This window comes from Antedon mediterranea, chromosome 8 (genome assembly GCF_964355755.1).
Source record: "Antedon mediterranea chromosome 8, ecAntMedi1.1, whole genome shotgun sequence".
NCBI classification, from domain to species: domain Eukaryota; kingdom Metazoa; phylum Echinodermata; class Crinoidea; order Comatulida; family Antedonidae; genus Antedon; species Antedon mediterranea.
This window is the reverse complement of record NC_092677.1, coordinates 746,887-768,278: the sequence shown is the minus strand read 5'-3', so window position 1 is coordinate 768,278 and position 21,392 is coordinate 746,887. Positions and strand designations below refer to the sequence as shown.

At 31.0% G+C, this 21,392-nt stretch overlaps 1 protein-coding gene and 1 long non-coding RNA gene across 3 annotated transcripts in view; both read left to right on the top strand.

Annotated features, from left to right (window-relative positions):
• Positions 1-2,936: 2,936 nt before the first annotated feature.
• LOC140057412 (uncharacterized) lies at positions 2,937-7,543 on the top strand. Of its 2 annotated transcripts, none has more exons than XR_011846940.1 (3): positions 2,937-3,057; positions 6,938-7,012; positions 7,286-7,543. It is a non-coding gene; the product is annotated as an uncharacterized lncRNA (long non-coding RNA). The 2 variants fall into 2 exon arrangements; XR_011846939.1 differs by lacking the exon at positions 2,937-3,057 and adding an exon at positions 3,142-3,324.
• A 27-nt stretch (positions 7,544-7,570) lies between these two features.
• LOC140057407 (uncharacterized) overlaps positions 7,571-21,392 on the top strand; it is a 42,257-nt gene continuing 28,435 nt past the window's right edge. Inside the window, exons 1-4 of the mRNA XM_072103057.1 lie at positions 7,571-7,636; positions 9,093-9,362; positions 10,642-10,890; positions 11,016-11,267. Of these exons, the coding sequence (XP_071959158.1) occupies positions 10,800-10,890; positions 11,016-11,267 (343 nt within the window). The 5' untranslated portion in view covers positions 7,571-7,636; positions 9,093-9,362; positions 10,642-10,799. The remainder of the gene's footprint in view (positions 7,637-9,092; positions 9,363-10,641; positions 10,891-11,015; positions 11,268-21,392) is intronic.

Here is a 21,392-nt window from a genome sequence, read left to right as displayed (position 1 = left end):
TAATTGCATATTAAATTAAAAAAAATTCATTTCGACAATCAAACAAATCATGACATTTTCTTAGGCCAAAATAACAAACTTAACATTAACTTTCTTCCTTCAAAAGTTCATATATTAAAGTTAAAAGTATATAGTTTGACAGTGCATCATTTTTGTACATTTTTAGAGATGTCATCATAGTAAAAAATTATAATTCATTGCGGTATGTAATAATCTATCTGCACCAAAGTGGTTACTGCATAGTAAATACACGGAGGAATTTTTCTACAATTTTTAGTCAGCTGTGTATGGCTCGGTGGTGTGTGCTCGTGTCTATGGCACTCAAGGTACCGAGATCGAGCCTCACCTTTTGGGAAACGAAATAAGATTTTTTTTTTATTATCCGTATTGTTTGTTCAAATTTATTTCTTAGTGTATATATTATACACATGATTTATAATGAAATCTAGATAAAAAATAACTTATGTCTTTATTATTATGTAACAGCAAATGTGGTTTATGACATTATACGCAGAGGGATCTTTGATCGGATTGTGATACCGGCTATTGTATTCGCGTTAGCAAGGTCCTATCTTATATTATAAATAATTAAAGAATCTGAGAAAATCAATGAATCAAAATATCTTTTAAAAATCAATTATCTTTATTTAAATCAATGCATATAACCTATAATTCGTCATAGTGACGAATTAAATCTAGTTGCAACATTGATTCTTTTACTACGTCCCTTAAAAGTGGAATACTAATTACTGATATTTCTGATCACTTCCCAATATTCTGTGTAGATACTTTGGAAAAACATAATAAGCAATATCCACGATTTGTATATAAACGACAATACTCTCCTCAACAAACGGAGTATTTTTTGCAAGAATTACAAAGCAATCAGTGGAATGATGTGCTATTCTCAAATAATGCGAATGTTGCTTATCAAAATTTTACAAATAAAGCAATTGATAATTGTTTCCCTTTAAAACGAATTAGAAATAAGGCGAACAAGTTAAAATCTCCTTGGATCACAGCTGAAATTGCCAGAGCTATCTCTCAAAAACATAAATTATATAAAAAGTACAAACAAAATAACACCACTACTAATAAAAGCACGTACATACATTTTAGAAACAAGTTAACCACTACTATTAGAAATCGGGAAAAAGAATATTATATGGTCCAGTTTGAACAAAATAAGCAAGATTATTAAAAAAACGTGAACAATCCCAAATGATATAATGGGTAGGAAAAACACTACCAATTTGCCTACAAAAATAAAATTGGGTACTGAGACTTTCTTTGATAATGATGAGAAAGCTAGTGCATTCAACTCCTTTTTTATTAATATTGGAGAAAAACTAAATAATAAATTTAGGCATGAATGTCAAAATTATCAAATCACCCACAGAACTTTCTTAAAGGGAAATTTTACCTCTTCATGTTTTTTAAACCTGTTACTGAACATGAACTTAACCACTGTATTAAAAACACAAAGAATACTTTTCCTGGCCATGATGGTATAAGTGTCCAACTCATAAAATCTGCTTCCCCGTTTATTTTAAAACCTTTATTGCATATTATTAATACGTCATTATCATCGGGCTGTGTCCCGGCTGATATAAAAATTGCTAAAGTTATCCCGGTATTTAAGAATGGTGACATCTCAGATATAAATAATTATCGGCCTATTTCCATTTTACCCTTTTTTTCCAAAATATTTGAGAGGATTGTGTATGATCAAACGATTTGTTACCTCTCAAAATATAACGTAAAACACAATATGGGTTTAGACAACACCATTCAACTAGTCATGCTTTAATACAATCGATTTAAAAAATCACAAACGCTATTGAGAATAAAGAGTTCACACTAGGAGTTTTCCTTGATTTATCAAAAGCGTTTGATACAATCGATCATGATATATTATTAGATAAGTTAAGATTTTATGGTATAGGCCTAAGAGGAGTTCCGCTTAACTGGTTCTCAAACTATCTTAAAAAAGACTACAATACACATTTATTGTTATTACTTCGTCTAGTAAATGACAGTAAACATTGGAGTTCCTAAGGGATCCATATTGGGTCCATTATTATTTCTTATATTCATTAATGATATTAGTCTAGCATATAACCATGTAGACATGATTATGTATGCAGATGACACAAATGTGTTTATAGTCACAATGATATTAGTCAAGCTTTTGATACAATGAACCAGGAGTTATCTATACTTTCGGACTGGTTTATTGCTAACAAATTAACGCTAAATGTAAACAAATCAAAATATGTTATATTTAAGGCTAGAAATAAGTCAGCTGACACTACCTCACTAGAATTGAGGATGGGAAATTAATGTATTGTAAAAGCTACTGAAGTTAAATTTCTAGGCTTATTTCTGGATGAAAATTTATCGTTTAATTTTCATGTAAATGAGGTAGCAAACAGTATTTCTAGAATAATTTAAACAAAGTGAAGTCTATGTTATCAAGTAAAATCTTGTTAACGGTATAGGCCTACAATGCACTTATATTACCTAGAATAACGAATGTCGATGAATGAAAACAGTGTTAAACTGCATCGTGTACTTTTGTTATTTGTTGTATAATATTGTTAAGTTTATCCTATTCTTTATCACTGAAATATATATATATATACTGAAGCACACTGTGCTCAAGTATACCAAAATGACTATAATCGAGAGCTCAACTTTATTTATTACTGCAATGGGATGGACATTGTCCTACTACCTTACCATCCAATAGGATTCCAGTACATTTCCTTACTACCAATCAGAATTCAGTAATTAAATGAACCCCTTAAGTTAACAAGGAAATCAGCCTATCCGATTATACCAGTAGACTTCGTCGTACAGTCGTACTGTGGTAATAGTTGAGAATTCTCAATAGTCAATTTGGCATGGTTTTATTTACCTGATTATCTTTGATACAGTAAGTACACTCGGAGAACTTGGTACGCTCTGTGTTTACAAATTTCGCGGCCGGTGTGTGGGAGAAGAATAAATCTAGAAACAAAAATAAATCGGCCTAACTACTAGGTAGGTAGGTAGGTAGGTATTTTATTTTCATTATAAATTAATTAATTAATTGCCAAGTTTGTCTGTGTCCGTGTTTTCCTGTGTAAAAACAAAAAACAAAAGTAAAACGCAATGAAATCGATAATCCTGTATTACATTGTCGTGTCTCATTGTTCCCCTATCAATGGCACTATGGGCGTTCCATAGATATGGTAGTAATATTGTCTGTGGCCGAAATTGTCTGTGGCCGAAGTTGGCCTAATCCGGTAGGTCTACACAGGAAACCTATCCTATTTAAACGTAGGTATTATTTTACTGTTAATGTGTTATGCGCAATTTGTGAATACGAGGCTTCCCCTTTTATACATAGCCTATGTGGGTTTACGATGAAATCGGTCGCGTCTGAAATCGGTCGCGTTTGAAATCGGTCGCGATAAAATCAACTTCCGCTATTTTGTATGGCGCGCCGCTAGAGCTATACGTTTGAAATCGGTCGCGTTTGAAATCGGTCGCGCTATTTTGTATGGAGCGAGATGCATGCTAGCGGGATATACATTTTCTTCGTTTATATAGTTTATTTAATTGATATTTTTTAGAAACTAGATTATTTATGTGGATATTTTTTATTTCGGTTAATAAATATTTATTATCATTTTATTTTTATTTCACATGTCTCGGAGAAGAAGGACTGTGTCTTTTCTAAATGGCCATTTCTAAACACGTTGTTTAAATATTTTATTAGGCATATAATAATTTACCTCTATTTTATTATGTTCTGTGTAATTAATATATTATATAGAGAATATACGTCTGTGTCTTTTATTAATCAAACAATATAAAGCCCGTAAAGCCAGCGTATCCATTTTTATACTTATGCATACTGTGGCAGATATATCATATCCATGTCGTTAAAAACTTACTATTGGATTACCTTACCGTATTTTAATTTCTATTTTATTTATGTCCGTACGTTATGTAGGATAATATTAAGTTTAGGCCTATAATGAATATTGTTGAGGCAAATCACGTGTATATTTTTATTTCTAATGTTTAGGCCTAAAATATTTTCTAGTAAAAAATGATATTATTATATGCGGATCGTTAAAAGGCGAGTTACTGAAATAAACCCCGAAATAGGCCATTAATCATATCGTGGATGCGCCTTCTATGATCATGCAGACGTTAACTGCACGTTATTTTGCTGACGGGGATTCCCTTTTAAAAAAAACACGCGGTGTGTCAAATCATGGACAAAACACGTACGGCGATCGTTGTCCATGGACATGTAAAGATGACGTATAATAGGCCTATTACTAATAACCATACGTTTAAAACATCTATAGGCCTGCACGTGTTTTGTGAAACCTAGTTCCATGGTGAAATGATGTATATAATTTACGTATATACCCTGGCAATACTATAGTTTTTAATTTGAATATCTTTTATTTCTATATATTTTCTATACATTTATAATAATCACTAGGCCTATCATTGTACAGTTTAGATTGATATATAACGGCATATTATTTTATTAGTATTATCCTAAAACCATGCTCACGTAAGAGTGGCGGATATCGAACGTAAAAATCATCGTCATACATCATCTTCCTTTATTGCATAAACCTCATTGAGCTGGTATCCACTTGCAGGTATAGAACTAGTTTCGTAATTAACTGTGATAAAAAAATACGCAATAGGCGCGTCTACTTGTTTAATTCAACATTTTTAAAACTTTAAACAGTGGCATGCTAATCTTTTCAAAAACTTAAACAATATTCAATAACACTTTTTAAAACGATTTTCTAAACGAACACATTACAATTATTCATTGACACCTAGGGTAAGATAAAATGAAAACACAAATTATTTATAAATAATGAGATAAATATTTATATTTAAGCCTACTGTACTAAAAAAATAATAACGATCGAGGTAAACAAAATGTTAATAGTATTAGTTAGAAATTCTATATTCAAAATTAACTAAAAACATAATTAGCGTTTTCATTAAAAATGTATTGTAGTGCGTCCCATGCAATACGCGACCGATTTCAAACGCGACCGATTTCAAACGCGACCGATATCATTAAACGTATAGCTCTAGCGGCGCGCCATAAAAAATACCGGAAGTTGATTTTATCGCGACCGATTTCAAACGCGACCGATTTCAGACGCGACCGATTTCATCTGACACCCCTATGTGTAGTGTAATGTAATGATATACATTTATAATTGAGAAATCAACCTTTGTATTACAATTCAATTGAGTTCATGAACTTGCCCCAGAAGGTCCAGTGAATAGATTGTCCAGATGTTTTAATGTCCATTTAGGGTATGTTCAGACTCATGGCGTTAAGGTAGCGTTATCTACGTAAGGCATACGGTAATCCGTGGCGTTAAAAGCCAAGGTGTTCAGACACAACATTCCAATGCCTTGCGTTAATGGCAGGTGGGGGAAAAAAATCAACCGTATGTCCGCCATCTTTTTTCACCTTCTAGGGAGTCACCAGAACTGTTATTACATTAGGTTAAACTACCTAACTATTCCTGGTTTTTATAGCAGAATTTTGCCAAATTTTTGTATTTGATCATTTTAAGAGAAATTCATGTTTTTTCGTCTTGATTTCTATTACAAATTATATATTTGATTTATGTACAATTAACCAGATATTATATTCAAAATTCATGCCTGTACCTGAAACACTCTGATCAGGTCAAAACAGATAGAACTTTGTATACATTCATGACAATGAATGAAAGTTTACATCATAAAACTGTTTTTTGTAATTTATTTATATTTTATATAATGTTACCTTTAAATATACTGATTTGTTCTTACTACTTGTAGAATTGCATTTTAATTCAAAATAATTTAAAACGGAAAATTATCTGATTAATTGATTGAAAATATCATATCACTGACGCCAACTTTACTGTTAAAATTACAAACCTGAAAATACATTTGCCATAGCTATTTCGCTATCGTATACTAGGGTACAGGTACAGGTATGTAGTTGCTGTCTGCATGCTAATCGTGGTCGTGTATTTTCATTGGTTAAGGTGAAAATCACTGATGCATCACTGGATTAACGTTATTAACTTTATTATTTACCTTAAAACACTGTAATTTAAAGCAAAAAATAGTCAAATTGTCTGTCAGTGTCAGACAATGAGTTTTTGGTTAAATTTAACTGTTTAGTTTGTCTTTTATATTTGAAATCATTTTTGCTTTTTTTTCTATGGAAGTGAAAAACTTCATTAAAACTGCTTCTCTGACAAATCATCTGTTCTCTGTTTTTGCACTAAGAAATACAGTGGATTCAAATTTGTGGCGTCCTCTTGTAATTCATTCAAGATTCATTTAAAAACTTTTAATTTATTTAGCAAATTTCAGGATACAATGCGCCCTTGAAATTGTTTTTTTTAATTGTCGAAATATAAATATTTGATTGTTGTTAAACCGTTAAACAAGCGTTTATCATTCTAAATAGTTTAGTTGACAGTTAGTATATAACTTTCCTGTTCATTTAATTATTTGACAATGATGAAAAATAATTTTATATATTTGGAAGAGAATTATTTCTGCATTGACATATTGAAATTTGCGACAAAATCGATCACAGATTTAAGCGAGAGTACTGCCAATTTAGAGTAGAGTACTAAGCATTTAAATATGACATATATGTCTATAGCAAAACTTTGATCATTTATACCCTTACACACACCAATTTTGTATTTTAAACGATTCATTTTATCTGTATTTTACTAAATTTTAACCTTTTTAACTCATTTTTATATTTTTATGTGAATTTAAATAATTTCAAACCATGTACATATTTTACTGTGTTTGACCATGAATAAATGAATACTGAATAGTATTCTTTTGAATTACACAATGTTTTGTTCTCTTTCAGGTAATTAAAATAGAATTTCTCTGTGATTACAAATGGCTTTAAAGGAAAACTTCACTGTTGTCTTATCATTGGCAGGTATACATACTTATACTGGTTGCTAACAATTATAAGGAATTATTTTTTTAATACATGCCATTTCAATGATTGTCACAATATAGTTATTCCTTTTGATCAACAATTGGAGAAAAACAAATTATTCACCTGAGCAAACCGTTCTGTAAAAAAAAATATAGTTTGCATGCTGAATCACATGGTATGGTTTGGATGCGATATGATTATGCCCCTACAGGTTTGATTAATTTGCCATTTTGATGATGAATGAATTACATTATTTAATTTTTCTCTTAGTTTTTTTCAGCACATGCACTGGTGTGACTGTAACTATTGACAACTTGGACGATGTGATTGAAGGAACTGAAACGAGAATGATATGTAACTACAATCCTACAAGTGGTGGGACTATTATCATAACATGGAGTAATGTCACAGGAGGGGCATCTGAATCTATAGCAACAACTGTTGTGGGTGTATCTAAAGACGTGCTGCCTGCCTATAGTGCTATTTTTAGTCTTGATCCAAATGATGACAGAGCTCTTGTGATTGCTAACACTTTACGTAGTTACAGTGGTGATTATGAATGTGATGTTGTTATTACTGGTGTATCTTCTGGCAAGGATGATGTTACTCTGAATGTTATATGTAAGTTATTTTGAAGATAATTGTAATGATATTTAATTTGTTTGATGAAGGATGAGACTCAAAAATCATAAACAGTCAACATGTCGACTGTTTATGATTTTGCGCTCTAGCAAACACAGGATATTTGTCGTCCTCCAAAACAAAAATTGTACGTCTCGTGTAGGAAAGGGATAATATTCTGAAAACTAAAATGCTGTGTTAGTTTAATCACTTTGCTATAATTATTACACAAAAAATATAGGAAATTATATAAAATATATAATATACTGGCTTTTGGAAAAATGATGTGTTTGTACAGTACACCAAATTTGTCACATTTTTTACATATCTGACACTGCTATATCCGCAAAATGAATCGCTGAAACTTTGTTATTGCTATCCAAGGGACCTGGGGTAGTATTATAACCAAAAAACTAAGAATTTATTTTACACCTTAAAAGGTTAAAATTGCCAGTTACACCACTGATTGTGAAAATGACCATATCTGATTAAAATATAAATCTTATTCTTTATTTTATAAAGTTATTTTAATTTATTACTTGCATTGGTTTTACTTTATCAAAATACCAAAATATACCTTTACATTGTTTCAAATTGTGCTGTACATTTTTTAATTTAGTCCAGTTCCCTATGTCAAAAAAAAAGGTGTGCAAATCATGGGAAAGTGTAAACATTGTGTTATGAATGTTTGAAGCAAGCATATATTGTAAAAACATATGCTGTCATATTTCTAAATTCATCTTTGACATCTGACCTCAATTTGAATATTTTCACCCATTGAAAAGAAAATTGTCATACCTTCGCTTAATGCTTTGATTAAATGAAATAATCTTGGTGTCAAATTATTTGGAAGATGCCTATATTAACATTCATGGAAAAATTTCTCCAAAAATGGTCGAAGTATGATTATATAACTCGATTTGGCATACAAAACCTTCAATTATACCTCCTTCCCGACCTTCGACCATAAACTCACAAACAAGATAGTATGGGAAAATAAGCAGATGGCAAAGGTTGCAAGATTGTCACATTTCTCGTTTTAAAAGGAGTAGCCTTTTTCTCGATTGTCAGAAAGAAACTTTTTTTTGTAAAAGATAATTACAGAGATTTAAAGTTAACCATTGTTTTTACAGTAAGTTTGGCCTATAGTACTATTAAAATGCTAAATCTGGGTACCAAATCAACTGAATACATTTTAATACAATTTTTATTTATTTTATTAATTATTCAATATTTAACATTACGATTATTATCAAACAAGTCGAAGAGATACATTCATTCCAGATTTTATTCTTTTAAAAAAGTGAATGTTCTTTGTAATGTTGTAGAGTTTTAATTGTCATTATTAGTTGCACATGGTCAATTTGAAATTGTTTCATGAAATGATATATATTTTGGTAAACATTGTAAATTTGTAAAATAAGAAATAATAAATATTTCGTTTTATCTCTTACAGATTTTGAAAGTAGTAATGTGATTACGATCAATGTTAATTCTAATACCACTGCTCATAATGTTACAATCACATGCTCTGGTACTGTAGAAGGAGACCCAGTTCCTAATATAAACCTCTATAGAGATAACACTATTATTATAACACAGACAACATTACCTCTAACATACACCATAGCTACTGTGTCAGATTCAGATAACGGAATCTACAGATGTGAAGCAAATAATACTGCTGGAAGTGTGACGAGTAATGCTAATGTAACACTTAATTACTGTGAGTACAGTACTACTATTAAATATAAACATTTTTAAAATCAATAGATTAAGTAAATAACTGTTTTGAATCCTGGAAAGCAATCGTTTACTAATTCTCTTTCTGATGTTTTCATTTCAAATTCAATGTTATATTTTAAATGAAAATGTGGCTAATGAATATTTATAGTTATATTATATGCTACTTTTGCTATTGTTTTTGAATGCACTTGTTGCTCATATCATTCTACTAAATTACAGTTCACACATTTACAGTACTTACTCTTTTATCTCAGAGGATTAAAAAGTTTGTAAATGACAAGGTTTGAAAAAATTATGCCATGTATTATAAATATATTGAAGAATAAACAAAATGAGAAGTACATACAGTATGAGAAGCAAATTGGTGATACCTCCGTTACATTCTTTAATGACTGAGCTTTTTTTTAAATTTAAACAATAACTGATTAAACTGTAAAACAGGTGTCCTCACCATAAAGATTTTTATTGGTCAGAATTTGATAGAAGAATATGTTTCCTGAAATTGTAATTAGTTATCGCACTTAGTGTGTAATTGTATGATATCTTTTATTTTCCCTTATTATTCTTCTTTCTTTCTGTCATGTTTGTGTGAATTTCCATGATTGATTAAAAACTAAAAGTATGTTTTTGTATTGACACTTTATAGTAAAAGTATATAAATTATATCAAGGTCCAACTTTCTGTGGAGTAAAAATGACGTGTTTCACAAAACTAAAAATTAATTTCTAGTCAACACGATTCATGACATTTTGTGTATATCAAAAATTCCCATTAGCTTTAAAACAAAAAATGTACTGTACCAACAAAGATTTTTTATTTTTTTTTTATCTTTTATTGGTCTCTCCCCTCTTTATTCATTCATTCATTAATGTATGCATATTTTGATTTAATATTATACCTGTAAATCTAGTTAATTTAAGGCAGCACACAAACACATTTTTTTTCATAGTAGGTAAGTACTGTATACAAATATTGCACATACATTAAAATAATATTTATAATATTACACCTTATGGATAGCGTTTAAAAAAAAAACCCTTAATAATTATATTATTTCTTATAAACTATGTCTATATTAAACTACTGTGTGTTTATGTTTAATTCATTAAAGTTGCACTAAACCACATGTTACATACTTAAAGACATGTGTAGTAGCGCTGATTTTGAATAATTTGGACATCGAGCCTTAGTAGTTAAGCTATGTTCGTTAAGCAATCAATATAATGTGTTTATCAATGAAAAATTTTATTTGTTGACAGATTTAACTGGTACTGTCACCATTAGTTCCACTTATAATGATACTACTATAGTACTCACATGCTCTGGTTCAGTAGACGGTAATCCATCTCCTAACATAATCCTTAGCAAAGATGATGGTATCATTTTCCAACAATCTACATTACCTTTAATATACACAATGAGCGGACCAACAGAGAATGATGCTGGGAACTACACATGTGAAGCTAATAACACTGCTTTCTCTAAACAAAGCAATGTAGAAGAACTGCGTAAGTATTAAAAAATGTGTATGTTATTGTTATGGTGAAATAAAAATAATAATGTTGAATATCAGATTTGTATTGATAATAATAATACATGTATAGTTTAAATGTTGTTCATGTATATTTTCCAGATACATCAAGATATGAGACAACAAAACCAGATAAACCCAAACCTGGAAAATGGGTTACGATTGAAGTGGAAAATGTTGAAGCTAACCCTAAAGAGGTATCTTATAATTGGAGCATTGATGGTCTTGATCAATATGAAACCTCTGCAAAATTCACATTCATTGCATCAGAGGAAGGCACAGTTCATGAAATAACAGTGAATGTTACAAATCTCATTGGATCCACTGCAGACACAATGCAGATCACTGTCTCAGGTCAGTCACTAATTTTATTTTATATTATTTTCCAATTTTTTCCTTAAAGATATTTAATAACAAAAATTATACAAATCTTGGAATAAAATATTTGTATTTTTTCTTTGGTTTCAAAGAAGTAACAATTCCAAGATTTGTATTAATTCAGAACCAGATGAAGTTTTTCAATAAAAATTATCTGTTTTAAGTGTGAAAAATATATTTTACATTTTTGCCTAATTCATTCAGAGACACATTTAACAAATTTGGTTACACGACATACATCATTTTGTTCCCACAGTAGTTTAGGCTATAGCATGCATTACAACATCAGGGGCCGGATTTATCAAACTTGCTTAGCAAAAAAATCGTCTTAACTTTGCCTTAAATCTTTGGGCTGGATTTATCAAACTTGCTTAGCAAAAAAATCGTCATAACTTAAGAGTCATTGTCTGTAAAAATCAAAGATTTGGTGGCAGATGTTAAAAAATGGATTTCTCTCAAAGTTTTACCATGAATAGACATTTCAATAAAAAGCATATCTACAACATTCATTTTAATTTTTAGCCTCCGTTGCCATGACAAGGGTCAATTATCCAAATTTTGATGTTTTTGCCATTTTTCACAGATTTTCTATAGTGAAAAAGTACAAACTTGTATACTTATTTTAACCAAAAATACTTACAGTATACAGTTTTTGTTTATAGCAGTGTAAACAACATGTATTGAGTTCCATTTAATGTAGAAAACAAAAAATTACAAAATGGAGTTTGGTTGATACCATTATTTTAAAAAGGGGTGTTTTTAAAAATTATTTTTTTTATAAAAGTATACCTCATAAACGTACCTATAACTTCCAAAGTGGTGTTTTTAAATCAATGAGGTTTTTTAATTTGATAATCAATAGGTTTTTCAACAATGATCACGAAAAAAACACTGGGGTAAATTTCGTACATAGGTTTTGTGTTGCCAGGAAAATACGAAAAATACAAAAAAATACAAACAAAATATCAACAAACAAAACACATCAAACACAATTTAAATATGGCTAATCCAATAATAAAATGTATATGTGGCTTGTCATAATGCTACTAGAGTCATACGAATAGTTTAGATGAAATAGGAGAATGTGTTGCCAGGTTTATATCAATTAATTGCCAGAAAAACAGTATTTTGCATTGAAATATTAATTAGTTGATGGAAAATAATGTTAAACTTTGAAATAATTGCGTCAATGGTTTTTATAAATGTTTAAATCTATTTTGTGTAAAGAGATACAGAAAGACCTCCCAAAAAATCTGACTTTGTAAATAGGTCATTTGAGGTCAAAAGGGGTCAGAATGCAAAACAGGACAGGTAGTCCAAGAGCATTAGGGTTTGACCCGGAAATTTCTGGTAACAAGCTAATTTTTTCAGGAAAGGTCCAGAACTGTGATTGGAACATCATACTAAAAGTCCTGAAAAATCCTCCTTGTGCTCTCCGAGAAATTCAAGATGGCGTCCAAAATGGCTGCCATTTTAATTAGTCTATAACTTTGTAACCGCTTGTTGTAGAGTATTGATTTTGGTCTCAAATAGTTCACGATATATACATTCCTATTTACTCTAACAGAAAATTTTGTCAAAAAATGGTCGCTACTGCAGTTTCTAGCAGTTTGACCTTTGACCTGGTCTTATCATATCTCGGTAATGGCTTATCATAGAAAATTGGGATTAGGCCCAACTTGTTCAGAACATGCATATTTTTATTTGGTGTAATGAAATATTTTATCCCAAAATGACCGGAAGTGAGGTTATTGACCTCTTATTGACCTATTCATATATCTTTACCGTATCTCAAGAAATATTTATCGTATAGCGTTACTTTTGGTGTCAAATTGTTTGGAACATATACATTTCTATTTAGTCAAATACAACATTTTGCCCTAAAATACTCGAAAGTAAGTTAAATTATTGAAAATTAAACAAATCAAAGAGCTGCATAGTCAATAACTAAGTTGGTTAATTTAAAAAAAAAATGGGTTATTCCACAACAAGCGTTACATTTTATTGGGTAGTTGAAGAGTGTTTTGTTGTTTTCAACAATAACCTTGAGGGTAAATAATACTTTGATCATATGAATCTCTTGAGCAACGAAATAGCTAAATTGCCTCAACACACTCCACTGGGACATGAATACCACTGATTTGATAGAACAAAGAATATCGGTAACACTAAGTTGTTACAAAAAATGGACATGACCTAAAAACAGGGAAACCTAAATTCTCATACTAGTTATGGTTGAAATGTTATTGCTACAAAATGTCACCCATATATGTAGATGTCATGAATACATTTTAAATGCTTTATTCGTCTTTAACTCGCGCTACATACGCGAATTAGTGCTTTGTTAAAATCACGTCGTTGTTTTTGTTATTTTATTATTTTTGTTCATAAAAGTATAACTTTTATGTAATTTAGGAAATGTATAGACTTTACGATACTGTGAAAATGAAATGTTCAGGTCATATACATTTCGCATGAAAATGCCCAATTGGCAAACACTACAGTATGTACATGGCATATATTATACTCAGGATTGTCAGAAACAAATGTAAAGACCATTTTATTTGTAAAAATAATGTATTTTAAAACATGAAACCAGGTCATTCCTTGTTTTAAAAGAGAATGCACTCTTGAATGTTCTCTAACTGGCAAGCCTAGACTTTAACCTTTTAACTGTTTAAAGATGAAAACAAATTAACGTCATAACTGTTTTGGGCAAACATGCAACAACACCTACAGATGAACATGATAATGATGTGAAAAAAGCAACGACTACCAAGATGTTGAAGATGCAACATCAGATGATGAATGACTGTAACAGAATGCTGCTGATCAAGTGTTACAGAGATTTAAAGACCCTTATTTTGCATTATTTTCAATATATAATAAATCCTATATAGGGCAAATGGCCATCATTTTTTCATCTTTGAACAGTTAAATATGTAACTGGGGGACTAGCTCAAATGGTAGAGCGCTCACTTAGTAGAGGTACCGGGATCATTGCCTGTGTCTTTCAATCTATTTTTTTCATGGATTTCCACAAGTACCAAATAAAATCTGAATCTGAAAAAAAAAGTCTATGCATGCTTGGTAAAGGGTGTTTGATGCGAAATACCTAGGGTACATTCTCTTTTTATCATAAATAAACCATATAACGAACATTTAAAACAAGGAATGTTTCAAAATGCATTATTTTTAATAAGTCAGTCCATATACATGGCTGCATGAGCGTGTGCAAATTTGAGTTATTGTTTACTGACCGACCAACCTACCGACCGACCAACCGACCAAAATTGGTGAAAATGTTTGAAAATGTTGATAACATTTTAAAAACATGTATATTTGCCTCCAAGTATTAATATCGAGTGTCAAAATAACGGAAAAATATGAATATGAGTTAGTGTTTACTAACTTACTAACTGACCAACCGACCGAAATTGCTGAAAATGTTAAAAAATTTTGAAAAATGTTTAAAAACATTTATATTTGCCTCCAAGATCCAGTGTAAAAATAACGAAAAAATATGAATATGAGTTAGTGTTTACCAACCGACATCGTATTGCAGATGTGCTACGCCAAAAACATGTTTTAAGGCAGAGTTAAAATTTTGGTTTTGATTTTATCTACAGTATTCATATACTCTGCCTATGCAGCTCTTTGATTTTTTAAATGTTCAATAATTTAACTTACTTCCGAGCATTTTAGGGCAAACTTTTGTATTAGACTAAATAGAAATGTATATGTTCCAAACAATTTGACACCAAAAGTAACGTTATACGGTAAATATTTCTTGAGATACGGTAAAAGATATTGGAATAGATCAATAAGAGGTCAATAACCTCACTTCCGGTCATTTTGAGATAAAATATTTTATTACACCAAATATAAATATGCATGTTCTGAACAATTTGGGCCTAATCTCAATTCTCTATGACAAGCCATTACCGAGATATGATAAGACCAGGTCAAAGGTCAAACTACCAGAAACTGTAGTAGCGGTCATTTTTTGACAAAATTTTCTGTTAGAGCAAATAGGAATGTATATACTGTGAACTATTTGACACCAAAATCAATACTCTCCGACAAGCGGTTACAAAGTTATAGACTAATTAAAATGGCAACCATTTTGGACGCCATCTTGAATTTCTCGGAGAGCACAAGGAGGATTTTTCAGGACTTTTAGTATGATGTTCCAATCATAGTTCTGGACCTTTCCTGAAAAAATTAGCTTGTTACCAGAAATGTCCGGGTCTGCCTATACTTATGAACTAATGCTCTTGGACTAAGGTCCCCACTTTACTACAACTATTAATGTTTGATCAAAATTTACAAGATAGTTCATACAAATTTTTACCTATAGTGTTACCTTAGCAACCATTTCTATGTGTAACTAATGAAAGTAATTTTTTAAAAAACGTAAAAAATGGCGTTTTTATAAATACAAAGAATTGATTGCATTTGTAATTTTTCTCAATTTTACTTCTACTGCATTCTACTAATGACAAACTTGACCTTGTAAATTCATTCATTTTGAGGTCAAAATTTTACCATAGTAACTGTTTCTATGTGTAACTAAGTACAATATTTTTAATATGGGGTTTCATGACTACAAACAATAGAGAGAAATGGCGAACCGCGATGACGTCACTCAAATTTCACTTAGTGGGTATAGATTGTAAACAAACCATTTCGCCACATGTTTTTGTATGGGAAATTCCGATGGGTTGAGTTAAAAAAGTAGGTAGAAAAGAACGTTTAAAACACACATAATAGCAGTATCTTTTTTTTTGCAACTCCTTAACAATTTAATGTTATATGGACAAATCTTAACATATTTTATTTTAATTTGGATTGAATTAAGACGCGTTTTTGTTATATACTGTACCCAGCTCTAGGCCCTAGATAGTTGGCCTGTATATGCTGTAGTACCTCGAGTACTCGAGCCTAGCACGGATTATCGGTTATTATAATAATAATAATCATAATAATAATATTGGAAATTCGTTATTGCATACTGTACTACTACTACTACTACTACTACTAATTTAGCTAGGGTGCTGCTAAGACTCTCCTAGCTAGGTAGTAAGACTAAATAGAGCATCTCTAGTAGATGTAGGCCTAGCATTAGTTTCAGCTTGACAACTGCCATTTTGTTATGTGGCTAAGTGATGCTTCATTGATCCTGCAGGGGGCTATCGCCAGTAATGAATACTTGTTAACACCATTCTACTATAATACTATAGGCCTAGTCTAGATGAGATATTTTTAGGAATATGATTGTGAATGATGGATGACTTTTATACATAACAAGAATTATGAGCGTTACAGCAACAACATTGGTTAGACGTTAGACGACGCCATGATTCACGTGTATAAACATAGGAAATGTGCCGCCCTCAACGGTTTGTTATGATTTTATACCCACTCGGATTTTAGACGCCGGTTCGCCATTTCTCTCTATTGATTACATAGCTTTACTACCTTTTCCCAAATTTAATTATCTACTGAATCCCAGAAAATGTCTGACCTTGTGAAAGGGTCATTTGTTGGGTCAAGGTATGTCAAAATGTATTATTTATGTTACCTTAGAACCTGTTTCTATGCGTAACTAAGGATAATTGTTTTTTTAATACAGTTGAACCTCCTGTAATAAGTGGCCACCCTCGGGACCTGGAAAAGTGGCCGCTTACGGGCGGTGACCCCTTATGGGAGGTTCTGCCGATAAAGGGCCAAAATCACGTATTGTGGCTATATACGATATTGTTAAACGAAACAAGCCTCTCAATTTTCCAGCTAATTGTAGGCCTATTATTATTTATAATCAGGTGGTTTAGTATTTCTTAGCATTTTCAGACAAATTTTAAAAGCTTTTATATCATATGAAAAATGGTCGGTCAAAATCTGTGTAGTTTTCTCATCTCTTCACAGTAATGTTTTTAAAACATCTTCAAAATAAAGCTAATATATAAAGAAATACAATAAACATGCACCTCTAATTCATAGGTCCATGCATTAAGTATCACATTTTTCGATTGGCCGCTTACAAAAAATTTAATTTTTAGTATAAAAAGGTGCCCGCAGCTGCTTACGGTAAGCACCAAATGCATTAATTAGATAGGAAGAACAAACAGGCTTTTCAAAGTGCGTCCGTTAAGGGAGGTGGCCGCTGTAAATAAAATATGGGGTTTTCATGAATAAAAATAATCACAGAAGAAAGTGCTTACGAATATGACCTTGTGAAACGGTAACTTGAAAATGCAAATAAGGCATGCCTGCTAATAATCTACAAATTTAAATTTGTATAAGATAAATATGCAAAATCTAAAGAATATCTCAATTTTAGTTACCATAGTAACTGTTGCTATGCATAACAAAGGGAAATTAAATAATTATCAGATAATTATTAATTAATAATTAATACTGAATCCAACCATCACAGTAAAAAAAATATAGAATTTAAAACCAATATTTAATAATAAAGTGTGATATTTTACATGCTGACCTTAAATGAAATGAAATTTCACATCAGGGCTTCAATATTTGTTATGTAGCATTAACATACCTGAGTATATCATTGACTTTTGATTGGTTCTATTTTGGGGAGAGGAAAGTGGTGGATCTAGGACTTTTAAATAGTTAGTGGGTTGAAGGCGAGGGTCTAAAAACTTAACTTTATGTCCTATCTTTTGCATTGCAATTTTTAACTTGGGGTGGGTGGGGGCTTGGAGAAAGGGGAGGGGGTTGGGATGGAGGAGTTTGAATCCATCTATTCATTGGGGCGATTGTAGCGGCAGTGTGGGTGGTGCTTGAATGCATGCATTTGACACTCTATAGTGGATGATCGACCAAAGTGTTGCAGTTTATCTTTTTGTGGTTATAGTCGGGGTGGGGGGGGGGGGTCGAAAGTGGGGGTGGAAGGGCATGTGGGATCTGCTTAGGTTAGCAAATAAAAGAAGTAAACAAATGAAAGAGGAGCTTCAAAATAAGAGAGGAGTAATCTGTTGCAAAGATTAAAATTCACAACGATCTGATAATTTATTCAAATTTCCAGAGGATATAACCTATAAAATGACATTAAAACTGGGAATTACCGAATCTATAATTACAAATTTTTTTTTTTTTCTCACAACACAACTAGAACTATATAAAACATTAAGAATTTTTCTGACCAATGAGTTTCAAATCAAATAATCAAAGAAAATAAAATGTTTTTACTAATATACCATGTTTTTTTTATATAAAAAGCCTATGTTTCTCGCAACACTGCTTGTAGATTTTAAAATTACCCCAGTATTTTATTTTAGAAATCAATTATTAAACATTAGAACTACCTATTTGTAATAAATCAGCTAAAAAATTCACCACTTTGGGCGTTATGGTGAAGTAAAGTTTAGTTGCAATGAACAATTTTAAAAAAGTGAAAAACACCCCTTTTTAAATAAATGGTATCTCCCAAAGTATGAAATAAAAAAAAATAAACAAGAATATTCCTTACAAAAAACGCTGCTCGCTTATTGTTATTGCTAAGGTCAAGTCTGGGGGTCACTTCATCACGCCTAGATACTTCAAGTATCCTATTACAAACAAAAACTTCAATGGACTGTTTTGATAATAATTCAATGATTATCTGACAGCGAATTATAGTAATATCATCATGGGACTCATAAATACCAGAAATGCTTTGGGATTTGTCGTTAGACTCTTTTCCCAGCCGTTTTTTGGATTCAACAGGTGGTACCTATAAATTATAGTCGAGTTTCCATTTTAACAAAAATGTCAAAGTGTAGTACTATAAAGCTGCTTGATTTCATCTAATGAATGAAGCATCTCGTGTGACGTAGCGGGCTAGAGCAGCAGCGTGAAAAATATGAAACAGGTACACAATGCATTGTTATTATGCATACACTAATTATTTTTTATAATTAAATGAACAAAACAAAAATATCATTCATCAAAGTAGTACCAATATCCATTTTAAAAAACCTTAAAAAAGGACAAAATTTGTCAAAAACCCAAATTTGGCCGTTGCCATGGAAATATACGTGTGAAATAAAAAATACTTCATATTTGATTTCTCTCAACACATATATAGCCATGTGCAAAATTTGAAAGAAATCCATTTTTTTTAGTCTGCCACTCTTTTTGATATTTCTTTGATTCTTACAGACAATGGCTCTTAAATCTTAAATGCCTTAAATCCTTGATTTTGCCTAAGTCATATTTATTAATTATTCGACAATGCTAGCGCGCTAGGCCGAAACATTGAACATTTGGAAAGGCTATGCCAGTGCGTTTTCCGCTGTGGACGCTAAAATAATGATATCAATCTTCAGTAAGATGGCCTAGAAATTTGACGAGCAAAAACTAATATTTTCGGGATAGGTATGACCCATTTGACTGACTTTTAGAAAACTGTATAGGCTGCCAAACCTCTGTTTATCCATCATCTGAGATAGATGGTAGTCATAATGATAATGATATTTAACTACAGTATACTATTATTCAAATGGACCAACATGCAGATTTTATACCAGGCTGTGTGTCTGGGCAAAATTGAACATCAACCAATAAAATTGCTATATCACATCTGCATAGATTCTTACATGTAACACAATTTCATTTCCCGACTTATTACATGTTTTCACAAATGCATATGCGAAACCTTGTGAAATCTCTGTAGTTGCTCATTACAGTATTTGATTACTATGATTGGTCAGTTTAATACCAGGCAATACATGTGAGTGCAGTAACATCTTGGAACAAAAAGAGGCCTCTCATCGGTGTGGAGATTTTCCACAAAATTGTCTTCACACTATGCATACCTGGTTACATCTGCAGTAATTACTGTAATTGAGACCTGTTTCAAATAGAATATTCAATGCATTATTTCCTTTTGGAAATTATAGTTAATTAATACTTTGTTACTCGTAATAAAAATAACTTTTAAGAAGTCACACAAGTCACAAATCAGTTTATTTGATCCAAAAGAAAAAAAAAATACAAAGCAAAGCAAAAAATATACAAAAGGACCAGGGAGACTTCCATTAAGGCCAAAAGCCGCATGCATGGAAGCCACCCGAACATTTTAAATAATATATAATTCTCATGTATATAATATAATGTAAAAATTAACAAATCATAACATTAACAAAATCATATCAGAACAGCTACAACCCATCTCTATTACATATATAACAATTTTGGATATAACATACATCATCATATTCTGAAATAAAATTATTTTTTAAATATGTAGAAAAACCTTTCAAAGAATGTGTATTTACCTTTTCAGTAATCAAATTTACAGTATTGTTAATTAATAAAGGTAGGCTATACCTAATACACTTCTTTGCAAACTCATGATTGACCCTCACAACATGAAAGTTGTCTTTAATATGTGTGTTATACGAATGTAAAGCTGAATTTAGTTCTAAAGAAAACCTTTGAAAATAATCAGGTAACATATTATTTGAATATTTATAGTAAAATTTTAATTGGCATAGTTTATGAATATCACATAGAAATCTGAATTTTTTAAAAAGAGGTTCTGAATGGGCATTGTATTTACTTTGAGTAATAATATGTAAGGCTTTTTTCTGCAATATTGTTACTCTTTTACAAACATAACCCCAAAGCAGTATACCATAATGTATGTGTGAAACAACTAAAGAGTTATATAAAATATTCATAACATTTGCTGGGATAAAGCGCTTGAGTTTATTTAAAATGCCAATAGTTTTGGAAATCTTATTTGAAATATAATCACCATGGCTATTCCAATTTAGATGTTCATTAATTATTATACCAAGGAAGTTGAAATTATGAACCCGCTGAATCTTAACATTGTCAATTTCTATATCCAACGTATCAACACGACGTTTACTCATATGAAATATCATATACTTCGACTTCAACACATTTAAACATCTTGATAAATTATATTGAAACTAGATAACAAGACTTGCAGTAAGTTGTGTGCATAATTTACAAAGTGTACCTTTCTTAAATGTTTTACGTTACTAAAATTATATTGTAGTTAACTTTGTGCAACTTGACATTAGGTATTATCTAATCAATTTCCATAAATAGACTGTATTTATG